This window comes from Mustelus asterias, chromosome 9 (genome assembly GCF_964213995.1).
Source record: "Mustelus asterias chromosome 9, sMusAst1.hap1.1, whole genome shotgun sequence".
NCBI lineage: Eukaryota > Metazoa > Chordata > Chondrichthyes > Carcharhiniformes > Triakidae > Mustelus > Mustelus asterias.
In genome coordinates, this window is record NC_135809.1 from 44,300,765 (window position 1) to 44,326,651 (window position 25,887).

The 25,887-nt window shown below is 39.3% G+C and overlaps 1 protein-coding gene across 2 annotated transcripts in view; it reads right to left on the minus strand.

The window, feature by feature from the left end:
• Positions 1-25,887, minus strand: part of LOC144498656 (dynamin-1-like protein) — a 44,624-nt gene that overhangs the window by 15,014 nt on the left and 3,723 nt on the right. For both annotated transcript variants that reach the window (XM_078220101.1, XM_078220102.1), the window contains exons 2-13: positions 20,671-20,818; positions 15,979-16,025; positions 14,506-14,577; positions 13,562-13,648; positions 11,296-11,458; positions 10,715-10,835; positions 7,619-7,750; positions 6,906-7,112; positions 4,783-4,903; positions 4,253-4,408; positions 1,565-1,654; positions 257-349 (exon numbers count right to left, since the gene is read on the minus strand). In XM_078220101.1, coding sequence (XP_078076227.1) covers positions 257-349; positions 1,565-1,654; positions 4,253-4,408; positions 4,783-4,903; positions 6,906-7,112; positions 7,619-7,750; positions 10,715-10,835; positions 11,296-11,458; positions 13,562-13,648; positions 14,506-14,577; positions 15,979-16,025; positions 20,671-20,818 — 1,437 coding nt within the window. The remainder of the gene's footprint in view (positions 1-256; positions 350-1,564; positions 1,655-4,252; positions 4,409-4,782; positions 4,904-6,905; positions 7,113-7,618; positions 7,751-10,714; positions 10,836-11,295; positions 11,459-13,561; positions 13,649-14,505; positions 14,578-15,978; positions 16,026-20,670; positions 20,819-25,887) is intronic.

Below are 25,887 nucleotides of genomic sequence, written 5' to 3' on the forward strand. Positions count from 1 at the left end.
AAACTCTAAATCTTACCATCAATGAAAATGCTTGGAGAGTAACACATTATAAAGAATCATCATTCAGTACCACTATCTCTTGGTTTTAATAAACTGTTAATTAAAAATATTTCTATAGAACAATTTATTTTTGCCATTTCTCTATAAAGTATTACAAATATTTAAAGAATAAAACCACATCATTTTTGTCAGAATTAGAAAGTGACAATTCATATTCAGTAATTAGAATTTTATAAATTTGATGCATAAATCTTACCTCTATGTTACTGTTCAAAACACCACAGGCATCTGCAAAATCAGGGTGTTTTGTATTGATGTATGCAAGCTCAATGGCTACCAAATTGTGAACCTAGAAGTGATTAATGAATAAGGTTCGGATTAATAAACCAGGTGGTATCACTCATACTAATCACAGATTAAATCTATGGTTTCTTTGTATCTTACTCTCTGAAGTCAATCATGTCCTCCTAGAAGCTTCAACACCTCTTACTTAACTCAATTATTTTTAACAGAAGTATAGCAAATTTGCAAGAATTTTATGAATATTTACAAACTGGAAATCCTTAGTAATGCAGGAAACATAATATATGTATATATTTGCTACCAACAGTTTGCAACGAACATAAATATATACATACATATACATTAATGTGTGCATATAAAAACTTTACACAATCATAGAATTGTTACAGCAGAGGGAGGACATTCAGCTCATTATGTCTGCACTAGCTCTCCATTGGAGCAATTTATCTCATGCCACTCTGGCTTTCTCCCCATAACCCTATACAATTTTCATTTTCTGATAACAATCCCATTCCCTCTTCAATGCCTTTATTGAGTCTACCTTCAGCACACACAGACAGTGCATTCAAGATCCTAACCACTTGCTGCATGAATAAGATTTTCCTTATGTCACCGTTGCTTGTTTTGTTATTTTAAATCGGTGCCCTCTGGTTTTTGACACTTCCACCAAGGGAAACATTTTCCCTATTCACTGTGTCCAGATCCCTCATAATTTTGAATACATCTATCAGATTTCCCCACAAACTTCTTTTCTTGAAGGAAAACAGTCCCAAGTAGGAATGGGTAACAAATCAAAATCATTTGTAATTTTAAATACATCTATAAACTATCCTCACCCTTATTTGTCGTTACATTTGTTATTTTCAATCCACTTCTCAGAACCCAAGGAGTTTTGGAAGATTATAACCAATGCCTCCACTATCTTTGCAGCTACTTTTTTTAAGACTTGGGATTTTTGTAATATACCTCCTACGAAAAACCTTGAATCCTTTGTGGAGTAGATGGCTCATACTCCTGTAATTAATTTCCCTATGATATCAAGTTTTTATTATAAACTGGAAGATTTTCAACCAGGATACAAGCACTAATATTACAGATTGAATGAAGAAGAAAAAATAATGTTAACTATGAGAGCATCTTTATAGAATGAAAAGTTTGCTCATAGTCATGAAGGAGAGAAAACTCACGTTTCATTTATATTGAATCTTCTTCCAGTTTAAATCTGCATGCAGATATTATGACATGTGGGGTAGAAACTTACCATATCATTAGTAACAGGTAATCTCCTGCGCAACAGTGATGTCACAACCTCTACTATGGCATCATGGAGTTTTGGAAAACGGAGCAATTCCTAAAAGGTACAAAGATACATAATAGTTCAAAATTCAATTTGAATTGAGGAGAATTCATCATTCCACATAGAACAACGGCCAAATAACAGGAGGGTGATTCGCCAAGCAGCGGGCTGGGAGACCAAGTGGAGGCCATGTAGCGGGCTTCCCACTGGGCGCCATGGCCTCTACATGCTTCCAGCTGCCAGGTTTCTGGTGCCTTCAGCTCCATGCCAAAAATCGGTGTGGAGCTGAATAAATCATGTTAATGAAGATTTGAATGTGATTAGCATTCCCCCCCCTCCCCAGGATGGCGTTGCGGCTGACCCAGACATGTCCGGGGAGGGGGCGCATGGGGGGAATTGGAGGGGCAGCAATGTGGGGTCGCAGGGCTGACCAGTGATCAGGAGGCCAGGAATGCAGAGCTACTGTACATGCCCTGATCTCACCGTTGACAGATCAGCACATGCGCAGTGGCCGGTCAGCACGATGCTGTCGGTCTCTCCAGCGGAAATAGGCCCCAGCCACAGATTTCAATGAGATTCATGCTTGTGCACTCTGCAGTGCACAGAGCGTGGGAGATACATTTTGAAAGTCCCATTGAAAAAACCAGCGTGGCCTACTAAAGGCACAGTCTATTTAATCTTTCCTCAGGACAATCCCTTCACCCCAGGAATTAGTTTGGCTTTGTTACTCTTGACCTCAAATCTTTTTATAATAAAAGCCAACATACTATTTGCCTTCTTAACTGCTTGCTGCAGCTGCATTTTAGCTTTCAAGTGACTTGTGAACAAGGACACCACAGTTTAATACTTGCAGCCTCTCACCATTTAAGAAATACTCTGTATTTTAGTTTTTCCTAGCGAAATGGATAACCTCACATTTTTCCACAGTCCATCTGCCAAATTTTTGCCCACTCACTTAGCCTCGCCAAATCCTCTCACCTACCTGACTTGCAGTCAATCCTTCTGTTCCTGACCACTGACCAAATCAGGTGACGCTAATCTAAGGGGTGTGACTGCCTTCTGGAATATGTCCAAATAATTTTCCCCCTTCCTGATGCATTGCAATGTCGGAGGCATGGCTTCCAGCTCATTTACACTGAGCCAAAGTTCCTTAAGCCGCAGACTTACTGGATGTGGATGCCATGGATTGCGGTGACATCTGGGAGCTCCCACATGCTGCAACCATGACACATCACGCCTCCTGCCATCTTCAGTGTTAATTGAAATTACTTTTTAAAATTAATTTATAGTTCCCCATGTCACCAAACGTAGGGCAGCATGGTGGCACAGTGGTTAGCGCTACTACCTCAAAGCGCCAGGGACCCGGTTTCAATTTCCAGCTTGGGTCACTGTCTGTGCGGAATCTGCACGTTCTCTCCGTGTCTGCGTGGGTTTCCTCCCACAGTCTGAAAGACGTGCTGGTTAGGTGCACTGGCCAAGCTAAATTCTCCCTCAGTGTACCCAAACAGGCACTGGAGTGTGACGACTAGGGGATTTTCACAGAAACTTCATTGCAGTGTTAATGTAAGCCTACTTGTGACATTAATTAAAAAAAACTCCCACTTCCCGCTCTGTGCACTCAAGCAGCACTCAGAGACCTGTGTTTTATAGTCTGAAACACAATGGGCCTGATTTTACCATCAAGTTACACCCGTTTTCGGGGGGCGAAAACATGGTAGATTCGGGCGTGAGGTGAGTAGCGCGATCCGCGCCTGCCTCCGTGCTGGGTCTCCCTTTACCAAGGACCGAAAATGGCCGCTGCTGGGACCACGCCCGACAGCAGCATTTAAATTGACTTAATGGGCTGCATGTCCAAACTTACCGGCACTTCCCCCTTTACCACCACGTTCACCAGTCCAGATTCAGCACGAAACAGACATGGTCCGCAAAGGTCCAATTCGGGCGCTCCAGCTTCTGAGGAGGTAAGCTCCGACCTTCCAGCGGCTCTCTGACTCAGATCGGTGGTGGTGGCGGTGGGGGGGGGGGGGGGGGGGGGGGGGGGGGGGGAAGATAAGGGGTCAGTTTGCTGTGGGGGTGGGGCAATGTCTGTGGGGGCCAGGGGGAGACATTACCTGGCCCAGAAGCAATATGGTAGGGGAGCGTTTTTCTATTTTTCTTTACTGCGCATGTGCAGTTGGAGGCGCCAATCGGAGCTGCAGTGTTTTGGGCACATTAAGCCCCGCCCACAGTCTTCTGCAGCGCGATTCAGAATTGCTGCTATTTTTTTCAGGCAGAGTGCGTATGGGGGCACCTGAGAACAGGTCTAAAAGTCGGATCTGAAACACTCCCAGTTTCAAGTCCACCCAGCACTTAGAATCAAAATGGTAAAATAAGGCCCAATGTGTCAGCTCTGATGATGCTCAGAAACCTATTACAACTTCTCTCAGAGAGCTTGTATGTTTAAGACTGGAAGAAACTTCTTACTCTTAACTTAAACAGTAATTTTCTTAGTAATACTACTATTTCTCAATGAAGTCTCCTGAACTGATATTCAGGTGACCAACAAATGATACCAAAAGAATCACTCAAATCAGTTCCTCCCAAGAATATTTTCGGTAGCCACCATTTAAATAACAGTTGTGGAACTAGAGACCAACTGAGTAGCCCGTGTACCTGTGTATTGTATGTGCTGCAATGTTGAATAATTCTTTGCATTTCCTCATGGACCAGTTCAACACATCGTAAGCTGGGCTCCTCCAGGCGTTTGATCTGTCGTTTCACTAACAACTCAAAAGAGATTTCAGGGACAAAAAGTGCTGGGCGTGGACCCTAAACCAAACAAATCTAGTTAATAAATGCACAAGTTCCAAACAGAATATTAAAAATGACACATCAAAACTCTCTCTCATGACAAATCTCTATGGAGGAGATGGACTGACAGAATCAGAAAAGGTGCAGCATGTACAAAGATATGTACAATTAAAAAAAACTTAGGAGATTTAATGCAATCTGTATTATTGTCAATGAATAGAGAAAGTGCCATCATAAAAGCAGAAAAACATAAAGCATATAAATATAAAAGGATGAAGAAAGCAAACAGCACATCCAAAAACTGGGCCAGTAAAAAAACAACAGTAAGGGAATGGCAGAAAGGTAAGTTTTCCTTGTTGATGCTGAATGAGGACTGAGTACTGACTACTCACAGTGGCATTTCTAATTGCAGTGAGAATGTCAATAGTGTTGAGACCACCTAAAGCATCTACAGATTCTAAAGTACGTCCGAAGGTTTCATGAAATATGTAGCATATTCTTGCTCCTCCGCAACTAGAAAGAAACAGAAATTGTGATAATAAGGTAGTCCCATGATCACTGATAAATCTTTAGCAAAAGCCTGGTGCTTCTGAAAATATTATCAAAGTAAGTGACATTGAAAATACACAACTTTAAAAAGAGGTTCCACTCAAGGTCTGTATTTCTTTCAGGAAAGGCTGAGATTTCATTTCTTTCCCAAAGCCATCACTGACATTTGAAGAAACAACTATAACTCTCAGTAAGTAACTCTACAATAAGTATGGACAGCCGTTTGCAGCCCTCATATGTGGGTGGAAGTGACCTGTAAAATCCCACACCCTACCTGTCTGCTGCCAATCTGTTAGAAATTGCATGATGTTGAGATGCTGGCGTTGGACTGAGGTAAGCACAGTAAGAAGTCTCACAACACCAGGTTAAAGTCCAACAGGTTTATTTGGTAGCATAATTCGCACTCACCTGAAGAAGGAGCGACACTCCGAAAGCTTGTGCTACCAAATAAACCTGTTGGACTTTAACCTGGTGTTGTGAGACTTCTTACAGAAATTATATGACTAGAGAAGGGGGTGGGATTCAGGTGATGCCTATGGTGGCCTGCCCACCCTCACCCCAATTGAGGCCCTTAAGCAACCAATAAAGGGCCACTTCCTGCCATCTGTAATTCACAAGATGAGCTTCAACAGAGACAGAGACACTGATGCAAAAAGCCCTGCGCAGAAAATCTAGAATATGTTAAAGAAGCAAACGTTAACACTGAATCTCTTTCAAACTACCTCAGAGATATCTGACTCACCAAACTGTTGCAAACTTGCTTAATAGTCAGCAGACTGTCTACTAAGCAAGAGACAAATACCACCATTGTAAGAAGCAACACCTTCAACACTACATTAACTGTTCAAGAGGAAAAGCATTTATAGGGTGGCTCATTTTTCTCTAACATGAGCCAAAGATGCCATTCATGAGAATGAATGTTCCTCAGCATCAAGACATGAACAGAAAAGATTGGCACTTATATGATGTCCATGTGAGATCTAACCATATAAAATCACCAACATCAATCATCATTATTCAGAAGCTGTTTTACCTTCCTTGTCAGCTTGCCAAAGGGGCCTGCAATTTTAAGGAAAGAATGGGGTGGGGGGATGACACTAAATTAACCAATGTTAATCACTGCATCCAAGGTAATTGGTCCCACTGAGAAACTCCTAACAGCAAAGGAGTGCTTGATGCTTCAGCATGTGATTACTGTTCTTTAGTTGCCATCTCTACCTGCAAGAGAAATGTGCCATTTGATTTGGGCAGGCTAGTGTAAACAAAACGGCAATGTCTGTATACAATACTTTTAATGGTACCTTTCAAGATGGCACGAGTTCCAGCTTAGGTTTGTGCCACACTTACATACAAAAAATGAGAAAAACACTCAGTCATTTCCTGCTATGAGGTAACTTCTTCCTTTTGCAATTGGACACCAGAGATTTGGATGCCAGTGTCATTTGGCTCAACAGACACAGGATGCAACTGTGATTTTACTGGGATTTGCTAAATTGGATCATCTTCCTTTCCTATAACTTCCGCAGCTGAACCTCACGTCTGTGAACATTGCATTGTGTTCACTTTTCTAGCATCACCATAAACTCCTGTAGACAGCAGCATCCTTTTAGGAGTTGCTGTATGGCCTGATTTTACACTTACCAGACAGAGCTGCCCCAAGATAAACACTTTGGGAAGGATTTTCATGTGCTGGTAGACCATCCATATTAACAGGAGGAAACTCATGACAAAGCTCTGGCCCACCAACTAAAGTAATCAGGCAACATTGTCTAGCTCAAACTTACTTTAGCTATCCTCAAAGAATTGTGCCATGGAGGTTATATCTTATTTATAATAATTTATATAATATGTTATATTATATAAATCACTGTCTATCAAAGCTAAAGATTAATGAGCAATATTTGAGAGACTCAGACGAGCACTAACACTAGATGTACAGTTGAGTAAAAACAGCAGCTGTGCTTACAGTTCTGAAGTTTCAATGTATTTTGCTGTTCCCTCAATTGTGTGGCAATATTCTGCTGCAAACTTGGTGATGAGCTGCAGCAATGTTGCACTCTTGTCTTCCACTGGTTCACCGTAGCTGTTCAGTAAAGACTGATACTGAGCAGCCAGGACATTTATCCTGGTCTTAAGCTCTGGCAAGCAATCTCGAATATGGTGCATTAATAATCTACAAAAATAAAATTAAATATATTAATAAATTCTCTCAGGCCAAAGAATTTAGAGAAAACAGAATTACAAAGATGTATAAAAATGCAAATATTACACCTAGCCTAACTTGTTACAATGCACAATTCCCGTTGAACTTGCACCTGACTTTACAGGTAGGACACTTAGCAGTGCAGTGTGGAGGTTTCCTGCACGAGTAGTTGGCACATGCAACTTTTTCAAAGAAAACTGGAGGCATACAAAGTCCACCAACAACATTTTTAGGAAAATTAGCTGTACTGTGGCCAGTGATAGAATCCCCAAGAAAACAAAAAGGGGGAATAAAAACAGTTTTATGCATCTTCTTTCTCCCCAGATTATGACAGAGACATTACCACAGGATTTCATAAACTCCACTGAGGGCTTAAGTGATCAAGGGAAGGAGCAATACCTGGAGCATGATGTTCACAGAGACAAACTTTGCAGTTTGGTTCCTTTAGATAGCTAAATCAGTTAACCAAATATTACCTATTCAAAGTTTTGGCCAAATGCTTGGTTCCATTTCTGTTAGCAAGAGAGGGGTATTTCTTTTGTAGAAAAGCATGTTCATCCTTTAAAGCATCTGCCACAATTTTCTTATTGTTGATATCTAGCTGACTCCTGAAGAATGCACATAAACATATTTTAAATATAATTAGAGCAACACAAATAATTCTTTGCAAGTTTCTACTTATAACTTGAGAATTGCGATAAGCAACATGTCCCAGAAGAAACGAGTAAACACAATGGTGTATTTTCATTAATGTCAACATATTTTTCAGTTAAAATGTAACACATTTGAACAGTGACATAGTAATTTCGCTTATCCCAAAATAACAGTTCACATGTATGAATTATCTTTCTCCAGCTCCAACACGCTAGAGTTCCTGATCTCAACAACATCGAAGAGATATGGGGAAGAAATGCTGAGCAATTGTTTCACTGAAGTTAGAAAGAAAATATTTTCAGCAAAGCAACGGAAGAGAGAAGAAAAAACTTTTCAACTAAGAAAACTGATAAGTAACCTAATCCCAGGCTTTGTCCAACTAAGGTAGTTTCTATAAAGTGGCGCAGGATGATTCTCCCTTGTTGTTACCTCCCTGCAGAGATGTAGAAACAGGACGAACATAAGGAACTCAGCACACTAAGGGTTGCAGGAATTACAGAGAACCTTATTATTCAATGTCACACCAGGCATCAAAGTGTTACACATAAATAGAGCATCGCTCCTCATTCTCATCTAAAATAACGTTTCCCCTGGCTACCCAAACACAAAATGACATTTTTTGATTGAGAAGTCAGGCAGGTGACCATCTTAGCTGCATCTATCTATACTCCAAAGCATGATGGCTTAGAGATTTTTGAATATCATCTGCAGTGACTAATCTCAGGCTTTACTTTTGCTCTCTGTGAAGGAAACTGTTACCTATGCAGGACTCCTCCTTCACATTTCTTAATTTAAAAACAATTGTCTTCTCCCTTTGTCCCTACCTCTGTTAACACTGCTCAATGATGATGTAATGGAACCGCCAAACAGAAGAACAGAAATTACATATTCCTTCATCATTCTGAAATTTATATTGTCAAAGCAACTAAACAACTACTTTAGTTCTGTCTTCGTGCTAGGGAACCAAGGGTCTAGTGAGGAGGAATTGAAGGAAATTAGCATTAAGGAAAAAATTGTGCTGGGAAAATTAATAGGACTGAAAGCTGATAAATCCCCAGGATCTGGTGATCTGCATCCCAGGGTGCTAAAGGAGGTGCCCTTGATAGTAGTGGGTGTGTTGGTTGTCGTCTTCTAAAATTCTGCAGATTCTGGAACAGTCCTGGCTAAATGTAATCCTGCTATTTAAAAAAGGAGAAAACAGGAATTTACAGACTGGTTAAGCTAACATCAGTAATAGGGAAAATACTAGAGTTTACTGTAAAGGATGTGAGAAAAGGACACTGAGAAAATATAAACAGAATTAAACAAAGTCAACGTGGATTTATGAAAGGGAAATCTTGTTTGACAAACCTACTGGAGTTTTTTGAGGACATAACTAGCATAACAAATAAGGGTGAAGTAGTGGATATGGTGTATTTGGATTTGCAGAAAGCTTTTGATAAGGTGGCACTTAAGAGGTTAGTGTGCAAAATTAAAGCACATAGGATTGGGGGTAATATATTAGCATGGATTGAGAATTGTTTAGCAGCCCAGAAACAGTGAATAAATGGGGCTTTTTCAAAGTGGTAGGTGGTATCTAATGGGGTCCCCCGGGGGTTAATGCTTGGGCCCCAGCTATTCACAATATACATCAATGATTTGGATGAGGGAACCAAATGTAATATTTCCAAGTTTGCTGATGAACCTTGGTGTGATGAGGAGGCTGTTCAGAATCTTCAAGGCAATTTAGACAAGTTGAACAAGTGGGCAAGTACATGGTATATGCAGTATAATGCGGATAAATGTGAAGTCATCTACTTCGGATGGAGAAACAAAATGCCAGAGTATTATTTAAATGATGATAGATTGGAAAATGTTGACAATGTACAATGAGACCCTGGGTGTCCTAGTACATCAATCACTGAAAGAAACATGCAGGTATAACAAGCAGTTAGGAAGGCTAATGGTATGTTGGCCTTCATTCCAAGAGGATTTGAGTATAGAAGCAAGGATGTCTTACTGTATTTGTACAGGGCCTTGGTGATACCACACCTGGAGTATTATGTGCAGTTTTAGTCTGCTTATGTAAGAAAGGATATACTTGCCAAAGAGGGAATGCAGTGAAGGTTTACTAGACTGATTCCTGGAATGGCAGGATTTTCGTATGAGGAGAGATTGGAACAGCCAAGCCTGTATTCACTGGAATTTAGAAGAATTAAAGGGAATCTAATTGAAACATACAAAATTCTGACAGGGCTAGACAGACTGGATGCAGGAATGTTGTTTCCTCAGGCAGTTGGAAGTGGGGGTGGGGTGGTCTAGAACAAATGGTCATAGTATCAAGGTACGGATGGGGTAGGCGTTTAGGGCTGAGATGAGGACAAACTTCTTCACTCAGTGATGAACCTGGGAAATTCTCTACCATAGTTGGGGAGGCCAAATGACTATATTTAAGAAGAAAATATTTCCAGACTCTAAAGGTGTCAAGGGGTATGGGGAGAGTGCGGGAGTATAGCATCGACATATAGCAGCAATCATGATCATTTTTAAATGCTGGAGCTGGCTCAAAGGGGTGAATGACCTAATCCTGCTACTATTTCTATGGTTTATGTTTATAATGTTCATCGAGTATATGGCTAGATAGATCTTTTTCTATAGAAAAGATGACAACATGATTGAAGTTTTCCCAGATCCAGACCAATCAGTAACAAAAAGCACATCTGTAGACAGTTTGTGAGACAGTCTCTGGCATTTGACATCAATTTTGTGCACTGCTATTTTGTCAATATACTAGACAGATTTTTAATACTTTACAAGTAGAATATCATTTTACTGCCAAATGAAAGATACAGTAGTTTGACCAGTAGTAGCTATTTATCTAGCTATTATTGCTTCAAGAGTGTCACATGGAAATCAAAAAACTGGGAACTGCCACAAACCTGCTGACAATTCCAATGATACCCAATTTGACTGGAATAACTCTTCCCATAAGCACATCCATAGCATCAGTGCCAGCATCCATAAGGTCCAATTTTGTGATAACAGCAAGCGTTCGCCGCCCTGTAGATCAGACACATCATTATTAACTCAGGTGGATTATTTGAGAGAATGCAACTCAATTTCAATGCAGAGTATAACACACACACTAATTAAAATTCCTTTCTTCCTTCTGCCAAACTGCTCCATCTGATGGTTTCATGTTTACATCTATTCATGGTATTGGTAAAGCCTGCATTTTGCTTTTCAGGACATTTTTCAAGAGACATGCTAGGAAGTGTAACAATGCAGGAAAAGGAACTCCTTCATTTTGAATCTCACCCAAGACTGGTGAAAGTCGCTTCTCAGTAGATGACCTGTTTTGATGCCTCTATCTGTATTACTCAAACTCAGAGATTATTGGCTATAATCCTGCCGAAGGAAGCCTAGTGCTGATCAACAGCGATTTAAACTCAAGATGCTGCAATTGGAAGTCTAATGCTCTGGAGTTTCAACTATTGGGTAATTTCCTTGACCATCTTACCTTCTGGATCAGCTTCTCTGGCAATTTTGAGTGACTCCGAGGTTGCCATGTCTGTATTGGCAGCAGTGACAGATAAGATGATCGAGTTTGGGTTGCTGATGTATCGCAGTATCAGGTCTTTTATCTGCACTTCTATGTCTCGAGGTTGGTCACCCACTGGTACCTAAACAGAGAGTGTATGGTGAGTATTAAAGTCACTGCAAATGCTAGCCACTGATTCTTTTTCAACAAAACAGTATCTGTCAATGGATTGAGTTCCAGTTGGAGGGCTTGTAGAGTTTAAATTATGTTTGAAATTTGATTTAGAGTTTTTATTATAAAAGTAGTTTTCCTTTTACAGAAGCTTTAAGTTACTAAAACTACAGTCAATTCAAATGGTGAAACCTATAATTGATAACCGGATCTAGGAGTGCCGAACTAACAAAACATTAACCCAAAACATGCATAAAATCAACATTATACTGGCTTTCAGGAACTATCTAACTTACACCAACATTCTGAATACTAAATTCTGAATTGATAGCTACATTGTTATGGAAAATGAAACGAATCTGAAGTAACCTTTTATTTGTCACATCTGTGTCACTATGGATTAAAAATCATTGAGCTAGAAGTAAAATGTGACAAAGTGGTAATGCTGTGCACAAAGCAAACAAATGCAGCATAAAATAGGCTGGTAGAATGCAATTCTTGGTTTTGTAACCGAGATTCTCTCAGATTCGAGTTCCCTGAGATATCCATGGCAATGATGTGGAGATGCCGGCGTTGGACTGGGGTAAGCACAGTAAGAAGTCTCACAACACCAGGTTAAAGTCCAATAGGTTTATTTGGTAGCACAGGCCAGTATGTCTAAGTTTGTGTCTTTATATGCCCTGTTTGTGAACAGAACTCCCACTCACCTGATGAAGGAGTAGCGCTCTGAAAGCTTGTGGCTTGTGCTACCAAATAAACCTGTTGGACTTTAACCTGGTGTTGTGAGACTTCTTACTGTAATATCCATGGCAAACCAGAGTGAAGGGTTAGTGTCTCCCAAAAAGGAAGGAGAGGAAAATCAAATCATAGTGAATCACTCAGATTCCCAGACTACAATTGAACGTTGCTGGGTCATCATCAACATTAATAAGGCTCGGAAACAAATCACCTCTTTGTCCTCTCAGCAGGAGAGAGAATACATGAAATATAGGAATGAGAACAGAAATTTTTAAAAATGAGTTTCTGTTTGAAATTTGTAACTACATTTCCGGAAACAATGATAACAGTAACCTCTATTATTTCCCAATTAATCTAGATTTTAAGCTTGGAATATTACCCTGGTTGGATAAGAATGTGACACAGTCAATATTTGATGCAAAACATCATGATCAGGAAAACTGTTGCCAAACAAATACATTTGCCAGTGGCTACCCATAACCATATAAGAAAACCTCTCGGTGCTAAAAGGATTGAACTCATTTTCTTAGATCTGCATTTCCAACACTTATTGTTCTGTAATCAACTTACACAGAATTGCAACCACAATATAAGAACACTGATTATCAAGATGATGAGCATGTCAACAAGGCAAGGTTTGTTGTGCTGAAAGGTAGTTATTAAACTACTTCCTTTTACAGAACAATTCAGCAACGCACTCTTCTGATAGCTGTAACAACTTTTTGTGATATTGCATCGCCTCCATTTGGTATAATTAATAAATGCAACAGTGTGACGATGAGTAAGGCTGAGCAGAATTGGATTCAATTCCTGATCTTTGGTTAACTGATATAAAAATAATGCCAGAGTTAGTCTTAATTGTCCTTAATGTTCAGGGTAAGGAAGGGAAAAAAAGAGGTCATCACACTGGGTTTCACTCCTGCTAACTGCTCAGTGGCTTTTGCTGAAAACATGCACATCTGTGGGCATCAAACAAAGAGCAGGGCTGGATTCAGCTGTGATGCAACTGCCTCAGTTAAATAGCCTGCCGAGATTTAATACCTAACTTCATGTGGTTACGTGGGCAAGATGTCAAATTTTCGTTATTATCCACAGAACTATAAGCTTGCATGTATTGATGCTTGCAGGACACAAAGAAAGAAAGTTGGGAAAACATGAAGAAGAGGAAAGTGAAATGAAAGAGGACAGAAACAGTTGAAGATTAGGATATATCTCAGTCTTCCATTCAAAGTGATTATATGAGCAATGCATCTGATGAATATTAATTATATCTGATGAGCACATTTAAACAGCATTGGATGACTAAGTGAGGGTGAGACATCCTGACATACTGCACCTTTGTCAATCCAGGAAGGTCGACAAGCGTCAGGTTAACCACGTGCGGTGAGAAGATCCTGAGGTGAATTGGTTCAGCACTAATACCCTGCAACAGTAAAAAATGGCATAAATGAAAAAGGAATGCACTTTATTCAATATTGGCTTTGGAAATCATTACTTCACCCCAAGTTTTAAGAGCATGCTTTGAAGGGTATTTTTGTCATTACACCATATTTTAATCTCAGCATGCATCTCTGAACCTAAACGTTTGGTTCTATGTGCATTTGCAATTATGCTATTGCCCACCTAAAGTATCCTTGCTCTATGAACTATGATGTCCAAAATTAATGTAGAACAGTAAAGTACATAAATAGCCCCCAAGTGCCCAAAGGTTTTCCTAGAAATTCAACAGATCAGCTGACCTCTCCTCTGCTAATCTTCATAAGTCCACTTTGTCAAAGAGAAAATACTTTCATTAAAGCAGTCTTGACTTTATGCACTTCAGTTCGAGCTTCAAAGCCATTCCTGCTCTCTACTTGTCCCCAACTTTCTGTATCATTCTTTGGTAGGGAGCATGATGAAAGCTAACAGTCAATGATTGTGTTTGATAGGCTGCATAGTTAGAGATTATATAAAACTAAATAACTCTCTAAATGGGAATGACAGTGCTTTTTTCCTCACAGTACCCACAAAATCCACAAAACTAAGTCCTTAAGAAGAAGTTCACGCCACAGTAAGGTATGGAATGTATTGTCTGCCCCAAAGTATTTTCTGAATTTCTTTCGGCAATCTTTCTCTACAAGTACTCAAATACGACCAAAAACTGGAAGCCCACATGAAATCACACATCAAACATTTATTAACCAAATATAGTGACATAGATGCAGATAGAATCAACTACTCTTTTTTTACATTATTAGATCTGTGGAGCTTGTGCCTCTGTCCACTGGTTTATATCTTTACCTTATTGCCACCAGAAACTCGTTCCGTCTCATTTTCTATTTCTTGCCTAATTTCATCAAAGTCGGTGTAGATCTGAAAATGGATAATTATTGAAATAGTTAAGTCACTGACATTTGCTTCTTCCCTACTCCATCCACAGAAAAGCAGCAAATAAACTGACATAAAAAATTGCCTGTACTGTACAAGATTTCCTCAGTTCAAACTTTATACTGAGTGAGGGGAAAAAAAAGTTAATTGCAAACGTTTTCCAGCCTTTCCCGGCGGTGGGATCTTCCAGTCCTGCCAATGGCGACTCCCCTCAGCGCGGTCCCTCGTAGACATCGGCAGAATCAGAAGATTCCACCACAGGAAACGACAGGCTGCCTCCACCACCAGAAAATCCACCGTGGAGGGGCTGAAAATCTCACCCAATATCTTTTGCATGAAAAAGTGAGACAAACAACAAATCAATGTTTTGTAACAGCATTAAGCCATCCAGATCAGTAACCCATAATCTCTGGGGCCCCTGGACAGTTAGAGCGCCTTCTTTTGATTACTGCCTAGTGTTCCCGCCTCAGAATGTACATTTGTGGATGTCAGTGCTGTTGAAAGAAAACTAGAAAATGCTGGAAATACTCATTTGGTCTAAAGAGGGAAGAATAGAGCTAATATTTCAGATCTCATCAGAATTGATGCAATAACCTACCCAAAATGTTAAATCTGTTTCTCTACAGATGTTGTCAGACTTGCTTAGTATATCCTGCATTTGCTGTTTTTATTTCAGATTCCAGCATCTGCAGTATTTTAGTTTTGAATCAGTGTTGTTGGTCTCGGATGGAGAAATAAATCAGATGCAGTTATTGTTCCTGATTATGATTCAGTGATCCCTGCTGAGAACATGTATGTGTAAACATCATCAGAGCACATGGTCAGGCTCAGGTGTAACATCTCCCCACCCAACTCACTAAATAGCTTGCTGCAATCTATTATCTAAGCTCATAGATGAAGGGCCACTAGGTATGTCAATCCTTCAGTAAACTGAGAGCAAGGAGGAAAAGTGGGGAAAAGTAGGGAAATGGTTAATAAGGAGAATCAAGATAATTTAAACTGATAATTCAATCTGGGTGCTGCTGCAATTATAGTAGTGGCCTGGAGAATTCCACTGACACTGCTTTTAATTCTTATTTGGTATAGACCTGAGTTTCAGGATTTGGGTCAGCCTTACATTCATGTAGCTCAGTCGGTAGAGCATCAGACTTTTAATCTGAGGGAATAGGGTTCAAGTCCCTGTTCATGCTATGCTTTCAACACTATATTCTGCATCCTCTCCTTTCCTTCTCCCCAATGTGCTCTATGAACAGTATGCTTTGTCTGAATAGTGCGCAAGAAATTATACTTTTCACTGTATCCCAATACGTGACAATAACATATCAAATCAAATGTGCCTTCAGTTTATTTAACATTGAAAAAATTAACAGTGAACACTGAGCATACCTTGTGTTTTGTGTGAAGAAATTTTCCCCATTCTTCTGCATCAATTCCTTTAAACAAAGTTAAAAGAGTTTAAAATGTAAACATTAGCTGAACGTGCATCTTTAAGTCAATAATAAAAGTTTAAATTAAAATGAAAAGGAGCAAATTATATTGCGATACACAACCACATAGAAATGGTAAAAAAAAGCTAAACAAAAGCTAATCAAGTTTATTAAGCTGCGTGATACAGTGCTAATTTTCCAGGTACTGACTATGAAAGAAAAGAAACTTAGGCCTAATACCAAATGAAGTGCAATTGTACTCCTAGAGAACCGTTATTTACAAAAATACCCAACTGTCAATGAGTTAGATTCTAATCTACACATTATCAGATGAAAGATTCAGTTGTCACCTGCATCAATACCATTCTTTAAGTCATTTCCCACTCAACTCTTTCACTACCATACAACACCAAGTGAAGGGTGAAGAGCTTTAGCTTAACAGTTGGTTAGAACGGTTAGGTCATTAGAACCATGTTATAATATGCAGTGATTATGTTATCTTCTAGTATTTCACAAACACTTTTTACAGGCTCTTTATGTCTTGGCGCAAGACTATGGTAACGCAAGTCTCATTGTAAAGTCTGTTGAAATCTCTCACCTGAATATAATTATAACAACTGCCATCATATTCACAAAACTAACAGGATGGAATACAGCTGTCTCCGCAGTACCTTCTTTCCCAAATATAACAGCTTCCAAAGATAGCAACAGTTAAAAGCTAGGCACTGGCACAATAAGCCAAATTGCTTCTATCTATGCCATAATTTCTGATTCAGGATACCAGAATAACTTACTCAAAAAAAAATCTATTTACACACTCCCTGAATCATGCCTTAGCCCAGCCACAAGAGGGTCCCAGTAAGCTGTGTAGATTTTAAAATCTCCTTTGAGGCAGAAAATAGACACAGCTGTACTGAATTCACTGTAACATCTTAAATCCAGTGGCTTGAACCTGAAAATTTCAGCAGGTGTGGATGTCATAAGTCAGCCAAGCGATTTGTGACACCAGATCATAATGAGAATTTCCCTGTGGACAGTTTATTTGGTGACTTGGTGTCACTTGGATGATAATTTTTCCTGTCTGGTCAGAAACTGCAAACATAACAAAAAAGCTTATTAAAAAAAAGACAATATTTGGGTAACTTTACTATACATTTTGAAACTGATTTATTTCATCGCCACAATATCACACTTGGCTCCTTTACACAGGAAACTATTACTTTGGTAATTACCAATTACAAATACATATTCCGCTTCATTCCTTTCTCCCTTATATACTTAATTTTCCTTTAAATGCATTTGTGTTGTTTGCCTCAATCACTTTGTGATTTTAAGTTTCACATTCTAACCACTCAGAAATTTCTCCTGAATTACTTATTGAATTTATTAGTGTCTATTATATTTATGGCCCCTATATTTGGACTATAATCTACTTGTCCTGTTTCTCACATCCTGCCACTTCTAAAATCTGTACTACGTTCTTCATAAAAACAAAGATATGTACCATACAATTAGATATAGGATTAATCAAACATTTTGTTGTATTATCCATTACAACAGGTCAAACATTTATATATAATGATGGCACAAATATACAAGTGTTTTAAACTCTTGAGCAGGGACTGTGTATTTTGAATGGTTCGAGCATGAATGGCACAAAAGGAAATGAGAAAAATCTGCAAAGCATTGTACAAAATAACTACACTCAATATTCGACTATGCAGTATACATGCAATGGATAATAATTCATAATTTGTTTTCTCATACAAACATTTTAAATATTTTAAAATGGGTATTTACATTTTGAATATGTCTGGTAAATTCTTACATGTAACAGGAAGTATAGAAAATTTCAGCAATGACCTTAATTGCCCTTTTAAAATAATTTAAATGAAATTAATCACATAGAACTACACAGAATGTTCCAGTTTGGAAAGCAGACTTTTGGCCCAACTTGTCTAGTTCAGTCTTTATTCTTCACAGGGACTTCCTCCCACTTTAATACATCCACCATAACATATTCTGTCATTCCTTTCTCCCTTATATACTTAATTTTCCTTTAAATGCATTTGTGTTGTTTGCCTCAATCACTTTGTGATTTTAAGTTTCACATTCTAACCACTCAGAAATTTTTCCTGAATTACTTATTGAATTTATTAGTGTCTATTATATTTATGGCCCCTATATTTGGACTCCCCACAATTGGAACCATCTTTTAAATTAATTCAAAAATTCTCTAATAGATCACCTGTCAGGGTTCTCTTTGCTTGGGAAAAGAACCCAAGCCTGGTCATCCTTTCCTGATAGCTGTTCCCTCTCAATTCTAATATTATCCTTTTAAATATTTTTTGTACTTTCTCTAGTGCTTCTTAAAACATTATTTCTATAAATATTACAGCAAACCTGGACAGTGCCTGATGTATTCCAAGCCCTGAAAATGTATTCCTCTGCTCATGAGCACAAAATGTTATGGTAATTATTTACATTTAAATCATTAGATTTGTGACTATACCTGTACACAGGTAAAGAATAAATAATCCACTTCCAGGCTTCCTCAAATGCTGCTCTATTACGAGTTGCACCAGGTATGGCTCGTTTTAACTGCCTTGTGAGAAGATTTCCAGTACCATTGGGGAGCTCCTCAACAACACAGAACAGCTGATACAGGCAAATGTTCACATGGAAACTAAAGACTAAAACCTGTGCCTTGATCCTCTCCTGCATGATACTCTTACCTGACAAAATCCCATTTTAAAATATTCACATCAACTACAATAGACTTGTACAGGTACCTACAGAATGCAAAACCCAAATGGTTATCCTTTAATGGTGTAAAACTAGGAATGATTCAAAGCCATGCAGAGAACAGACATTATGCACACAAACAAGCAAACAAGAGGAAGTGGAAACCTTTATAAAGTTGGCCATAATTTTTCCACATGGCTGTGTCTGTAGTTAGAGAAACAGCAGAATAGTTAAGTGGGTATCTGCTTACGAAATGCTTAGTTTATTAAATACTTTCTCCCTCATGCAAAATAGGAAAGACACATATTATATAAACATTATCTGTGGAAGAAAAACAAGATCGATGCAGCCTAAGTTTCATTTGGAATACTTTGCAATGTTTGTGTCAATTAAGGCAATAATAGAAATTTTAAAAATTGGGAACATTGGTGGCAACAGCTTGCATTAGTTGAGGAGGAACTTCTTCTCCCAGAGGGTGGTGAATCTCTGGAATTCTCTGCCCACTGAAGTGGTGGAGGCTACCTCGCTGAATATGTTTAAAGCGCGGATGGATGGATTCCTGATCGGTAAGGGAATTAAGGGTTATGGGGATCAGGCGGGTAAGTGGTACTGATCCACGTCAGATCAGCCATGATCTTATTGAATGGCGGGGCAGGCTCGAGGGGCTAGATGGCCTACTCCTGCTCCTATTTCTTATGTTCTTAACATTCAACAACATATTTAACATCCCAACAATTTTCAAATGAATATTTAATCAGCGGCAAGTATTAAGCCCTGCACATGTTGTGGACTAGTTGTCTAGTTTCAGTCATTTCTAGGCATCGGTATCTGACAGCTGAAATTCTGGATCATGATAGCAAGTAGGGAGTGAGAATCATGGTTGCAAATGAAGGGAGTAAGAAGAATTACTGGAGTCCAAGGCAGCAATGGATGGTTTGAGATCAATTCCAATATTAATCATGAGCTCAAGATTTTCAATATAATGAATGATATAAGGTAAAGCCTTGCAAAAGAAAACTACACCATAAAATTGTATGTTCAAGTCATGATGTAAAGAGAGAACTTTAATACATCATATCCTGTGACAAATTTGAGCTTATAAATCCTGGAGCTCAATAAAGACTGTGTAAACCCCTGTAATATTCCTTTCTGATCTTTTATCTCGCTCACCTACTTTGAAGGCAAAAACGTGTTGCTTCTCAGGTTCATAGCTATCACAATGGAGATAAAAAAGGAAAAATGCAGATTTTGGAAACCTAGAAAAGTACCAGTCTCATATTTTTGTGAAAAGTTTGGACCTTATTCCTAAATAGATCCAACAGACATGCTTGGATTGTATTATCTCAGGTTCAATCTCTTGTCCTTGCAGAATTAACTCTCAGCTGCAAAAGTATGTGATACATGAATCACTTGACCATTCTCAACATCAAAGAAGTGCAGAAGCTGTTCACCATCGAATTTCATGGAAAGGGTTTATTTCTTTCAACTGATAATGTGCTTAAACTCTTTAACTACACTGTAGAAATACTTATAATATACCTAACTTTAATAACTTAGATTCAATTTCAAGCAAACAACTAACAGAATCTGAACTAACCTGCGGATCTCCAGTGCCATTACCTTTAGTGAATTGGAGGATGCATGTTATTTGTGTCATATAAGTAATAGTATCAGTGGTAGGATACTTTTCGGATTCTTCAGCTATTTAGTTTTCAATCGCAGCCATACAGAAAGAGAAAACTGCAGTAAAACTACCAGATTAGGTTTTGAACTTTTGAGAGTTTGGTGTTCAGCACAGCATAATCGTATAATGTCAGCATCATTATTCTCACATCTCTGCCCTAAATCAGGATGGGAACAAACTTTATGTAAATTAATACAACACAAATTATAAAAAATAACATACCATCATCATCTCCAGCTCCTTTCCGCTGTTCCTCGGGGGAAACATTCACTAACTGCAAAATCAATGGTCTTCGAGTGACAATACCGGTACCTCTGGGGAGCAAATCTCTTCCCACCAGACTCTCCAGCACTGAGCTTTTTCCACTGCTCTGTCATGAATTGGAGAACAGAAACAATCTGTTAAAAGAAGTACAAAATACAAGATCGTGGCGTACAAGCACTTGCTCCAATTGCTATCACTGGCTTTTGAGAGAAACATATGCTGTAGAAGCAATGCATCTTCCATCTGATACTGCAGGAAATTTGAGACCAATTCCAGTGACAGAATCAACATCTCTTTCATTTGGTTTGCTTTAGCCAGACAAAGAAATAATTGTGACTTGTAGGTGATAAGCGACAGAATTGAGGAAAACAAATGTGGAGAGGTGGTGGTGCAGTGCTAATATCACCGGATAGACACCCAGGCTAATGATAGAGAAACAGGTTCAAATCTCATCATGGCAAATGGCGGAATTTAAATTCGATGAATAGATCTGGAATTTAAAAACTAGACCAGTAATGGTGATCTTTATTAATTGTTGTAAAAACCCACCTGGCTTACTAATGTCCCTTAGGGAAGGAAATCTGCTAACCGGGTCTAGCCTAAATATGGCTCCAGTAATATGGCTGATTCTTAGATGCCCACTGAAACAGCTTAGCAAGTCACTCTGTTGCATCAAACTGCTACAGAAAAGAGAAGGTACGAAAGCAGACGGATCACCCCGCCTCGAACCTAGGCACTGGAAATGACAACAGCAAACCCAGTAGTATTTACCCTGAAAAGTCTACCTTACTGACATCTGGCTGTCAAGCAACAGTGGCAGCACAGGGTATACAGTCAGGACGGAGTTGCCCTATGAAGTCTCATGGCACTAAGTCAAACATAGTCAAGGAATGATTAATACCTACAACTTCCTACCACCTGACCTCCCGAGTCCATTCAATTGATCAATCTGTGATCTTCTGTGTTGAATACCATTTAGAGGAAGCACTGATAATGGCAAGAGCACGGAATGTGGTTTGGTAGTACCACGAATTACAAGAGCAGGCCAAATCCTAAAGGACATAGCTGCTAGATTGGATCTGTGGCACAGTGAGGGAACCAACAAGAGGGAAAAAACCACTTGCAAATGCATGGCAGATGCAGTATAATGTGGATAAATGTGAGGTTATCCAATTTGGTAGAAAAAACAGGATGAAATGGCTATAAATCAAGAGAGAGAATTGTGCAAGGCAACCTAGATGTCCTCAAACACTAGTTGCTGAAGGTAAGCATGCAGGTGCAGCAGGCAGTAAGGAAGGCAAATGGTATGTTGGCCTTCATAGCAAGAGAGCAAGCCAGGAGCAGCACAGATTACTTAAAGTGAGGTGTTAATCTGGTGAAGCTACAACACAGGGCTACTTGCATACCAAACAGTGGAAGCATCATGCAAAAGACAGTGCTAAACTATCCCACAACCAACAGATCAGATCTAAGCCATGCAATCCTGCTGCACCAAGACATGAATGGACATTTAAACAACTCCAGAATCCACATGTTTTACATCCAGTCAAGCAGGCAGATGAGGCCTCACTTTAACGTCTCAGCGAAAGACAGTACACAACACCATCAATACTGTTCTCAGTGTCAGCCTTGATTTTTGTGCTCAAGTCTTGGACTGAGGATTGAATCCAGAACCTCATGATCCAGAAGTAAGAGATAAGACTATAAGATATAGATATAGGAGCAGAAATAGGCCATTTGGCCCATCGACTCTGCGCCGCCATTAAATCATGACTGATACGTTTCTCAACTCCATTCTCCCACCTTTTCCCCATAATCTTTGATCCCCTTACCAATCAAGAGCCTATTTGTCTTAAATACACTCAATGACTTGGCCTTCTGTGGCAATGAATTCCACAGATTCACTACTTCTGGCTGAGAAATTCCTCCTCACCTCGGTTCTAAAGGATCGTCCCGTATAATTTCAACACTTTCACTAGCATTGTAATTTTAATGTAATCATTTATTTTAGATTTGGTTAGATCAAAATTAAAATACTGTGACCTATTTTGGGTACACTAGACTGGCTACTGCAGAGATTTACTAAGATTCCATAAAGACAAACAGACTTGCATTTATATAGCACTTTTCATGACCAGATGTCTTGGAACACTTACAACCATCGAGATACTTTTGAAATGTAGTTATTGCTGTAATACAGGAAATGTAGCAACCAATTTATGCACAGCTGAAAGAGATTATCTGTTTTTTGTGATGTTGACAGAGGGATAAATATTGGCCAGGACACCAGGGATACATCCCTACACTTTAAATAGTGCCAAGGGATGTTTTACATCAACCCGAGTACGGAGATGAGGCCTCGGTTTAATGTCTCACCCGAAAGACAGTACACTACACCATCAATACTGCTCTCAGAGTCAGCCTTGATTTTTGTACTCAAATCCTGGGCTGGGACTTGAATTCGGAATCTCCTGATCCAGAAGCACGTAGGAGTATAAACCAATTCAGGAGGAAGTAGCACTCTTCATGGTAAAGAGTTAAATAGGAATTAACTATTTTCACTGACCATTGAACTGGTAACTAGGGGATAACGTTAAAGTTTATTTATTAGTCACAATCTGATTTGTATTATCCAATCTGATAGAAGGACAGTAAAGATGAACTATAATAAGATGGAAGTTGTTGTTTGCAGTGACAGTATTTGTCATCATGTCTTCAGCTTGTATAAGGGCCACTTCCTGAGGTAATTGGAATGCTTTTGAGAGGGATTTTCGACAAGTTACAGACAAGTTTCTTTTGCACACAAATAGGAGAGGAAATCTGGTACCCTTTTGTTCAAAAGACAGTGGACACTGTGACAATTGGAGCTTTCAAAATTTTGTTGTGCAAGTGCAGCAAAGGTCGGTATATGGAGCTGAAGTTGAATGACTTGATGGGTTGAATTGACCTATTTTTGTTCCTAAGTGATCAGGATTACTCCAGTCCAAGCTGCTTCCAGTCCTGCCTGCTCTCCTGTTCAGAGTTACTGAATTGATAATATATTGACTTTGTAGAGAAACGCAAAGTTTCTTTTCATTAAGATGACTAATCAGAAAATAATTTAATTATTACTTTCATTAATAAATTTGATCATGTATTCACTTCATAATTACTATTATGTTTGGAATGTACATAATTTTAGTAAGAGATCCCAGTTTCCAATCTCTCAGCTTGCCACTTGCCCGGATTTCTGTATTAGTGGGATGGTTTTTCTTTTCTGTGAGCTTACCACATCAGGAGTACGTGGCTGGATATTTCTCTAAGACAAGCTAATTGTTGCTGTCTTCCTTTGCTCACATACAGCAACAATTAACCAAGGATCACAGAATGTGATGGTGAGGAAAGAGGCCACTGACTCATCACGCCTAGTTGGCTTCATGTCTCTTTCATTTCTGTTGTCTTAAACTTCCCTTTCGAAATATTTATTCACTTTTGAGAGTTATTATATATTTTACTTCTGGCTGTATTTCTGATATGGCATTTTGTAAGCCTACTTACAAAAACTCAAGAGCACACAACAGTAATGGGATTTCCCCTTTCCAAATCATCAGGAGTAACAGCAGGCTGGAGATTCAATGTCTTCTCAAACAGACAATCAGGATCAGTACAAGGTGACCCCCATGAACTGTTGAGGAAGTACAGATGTGGCTATTCCAGCACAGCTATCTGGAAAATTTCCCTCATATGTGCCATTGACAAAAAACAGGATAAATGTAGCTCAGTTAGTACCACCCCATCAACCTCTTCCAGACGATAAGTAAGGTAGTGGAATGACTCAACAATTGTACCACATGCTACATGTATGTAGTACTGTACTAACATGTTTACCAATGTTCAGTCTCAGTTCTGACAGAACCAGTCAGCTCCTGCCCACACCACAGCCTGGATCCACACAAGGTGAATGCAACTGACTGAACCAAGGAACCTGACCAAAAATAAAACCAATGGGGGTCAAACCCTTGAATGGTTAGAGCCATCTTTGATAGAAAGGAAGATGATTTTGTTATAGGAGGTCAATCACCGTATTCCAAGACATCATTGGAAAGTTCTTCACGGAAATGTCCTTGGCCAATTAATTCATTTGTGGCCTCCTAAGCACTGGGGCTGCAAATTCCACAATGCTCAGCTCGGTTATCATTTCCTTCAACAAAGAAGCAAATAATATTGGTCTGCAGCCAAATATTTACAACATCTAGACCTTGGTTGTCAAATGCAAGATGGTATTAGCACAACATAAATACTAGAAAATGGACAGAACTGCTGCTTCAGATCAATGACTCTTCACTAGGTCTGATGGAGTCATCAACCTGAAAAGTTAACAATTTCTTTCCAGAGATGCTGCTTAACCTGGGTGAGTGTTTCAGCATTCTCTGCTTTTATTTCAAAAGCATATCTATCACCTGGACCTTAAATAATACCACTGGCAAGTCCCTCATCATTCATGTCACAGTCAAACAGAAGCTTGATGACCAACCATATCAACACCATTGCTCAGGAAACAGGCAAAGACTGAGTACTCTGTGACAAGTGGCTCATCTCTGGAGCCCTCAAAACCTCTATCGACAAGGCTTAAAACACGATTGTGATACAGAATGTTCAATGTTTGCCTGGAATGGATAGCCACAGCCACACTGAAGGAGCTCAATGGTAGCCTGGACAAAGCAGTGCACCTGATCAGTGTTCCACTCCCCCATTGGAAACATCCACCTCAAACATATGCATCGTATCTGTAATGATCTACAATATGCAAGGTCGGCATGGTGGTCCAGCGGTTAGCAATGCTGCCTTACAGCACCAGGGACCCAGGTTCGATTCCGGCCTTGGGTGACTGTGTGGAGTTTGCACGGTCTCCCCATGTCTGTGCGGATTTCCTCCGGTTTCCTCCCACAATCTAGAGATGCATAAGCCTGTGTAAGATGCCCTTACGGAGAGTCGGTGCAAACTCGATGGGCCAAATGGCCTCTTTCTGCACTGTATGGATTCAATAGATTCTATGCGCCATTGAAATTTATTAGCAAAGTGACTTCCACACATCAGCTCCCCACCCAAAAATTCTATCATTCAGAAAAATAATCAAAGCTTTGTTGTAGGAACACCATTACTGCCATGTTCCACTCGAACCACACACCCTCTCAG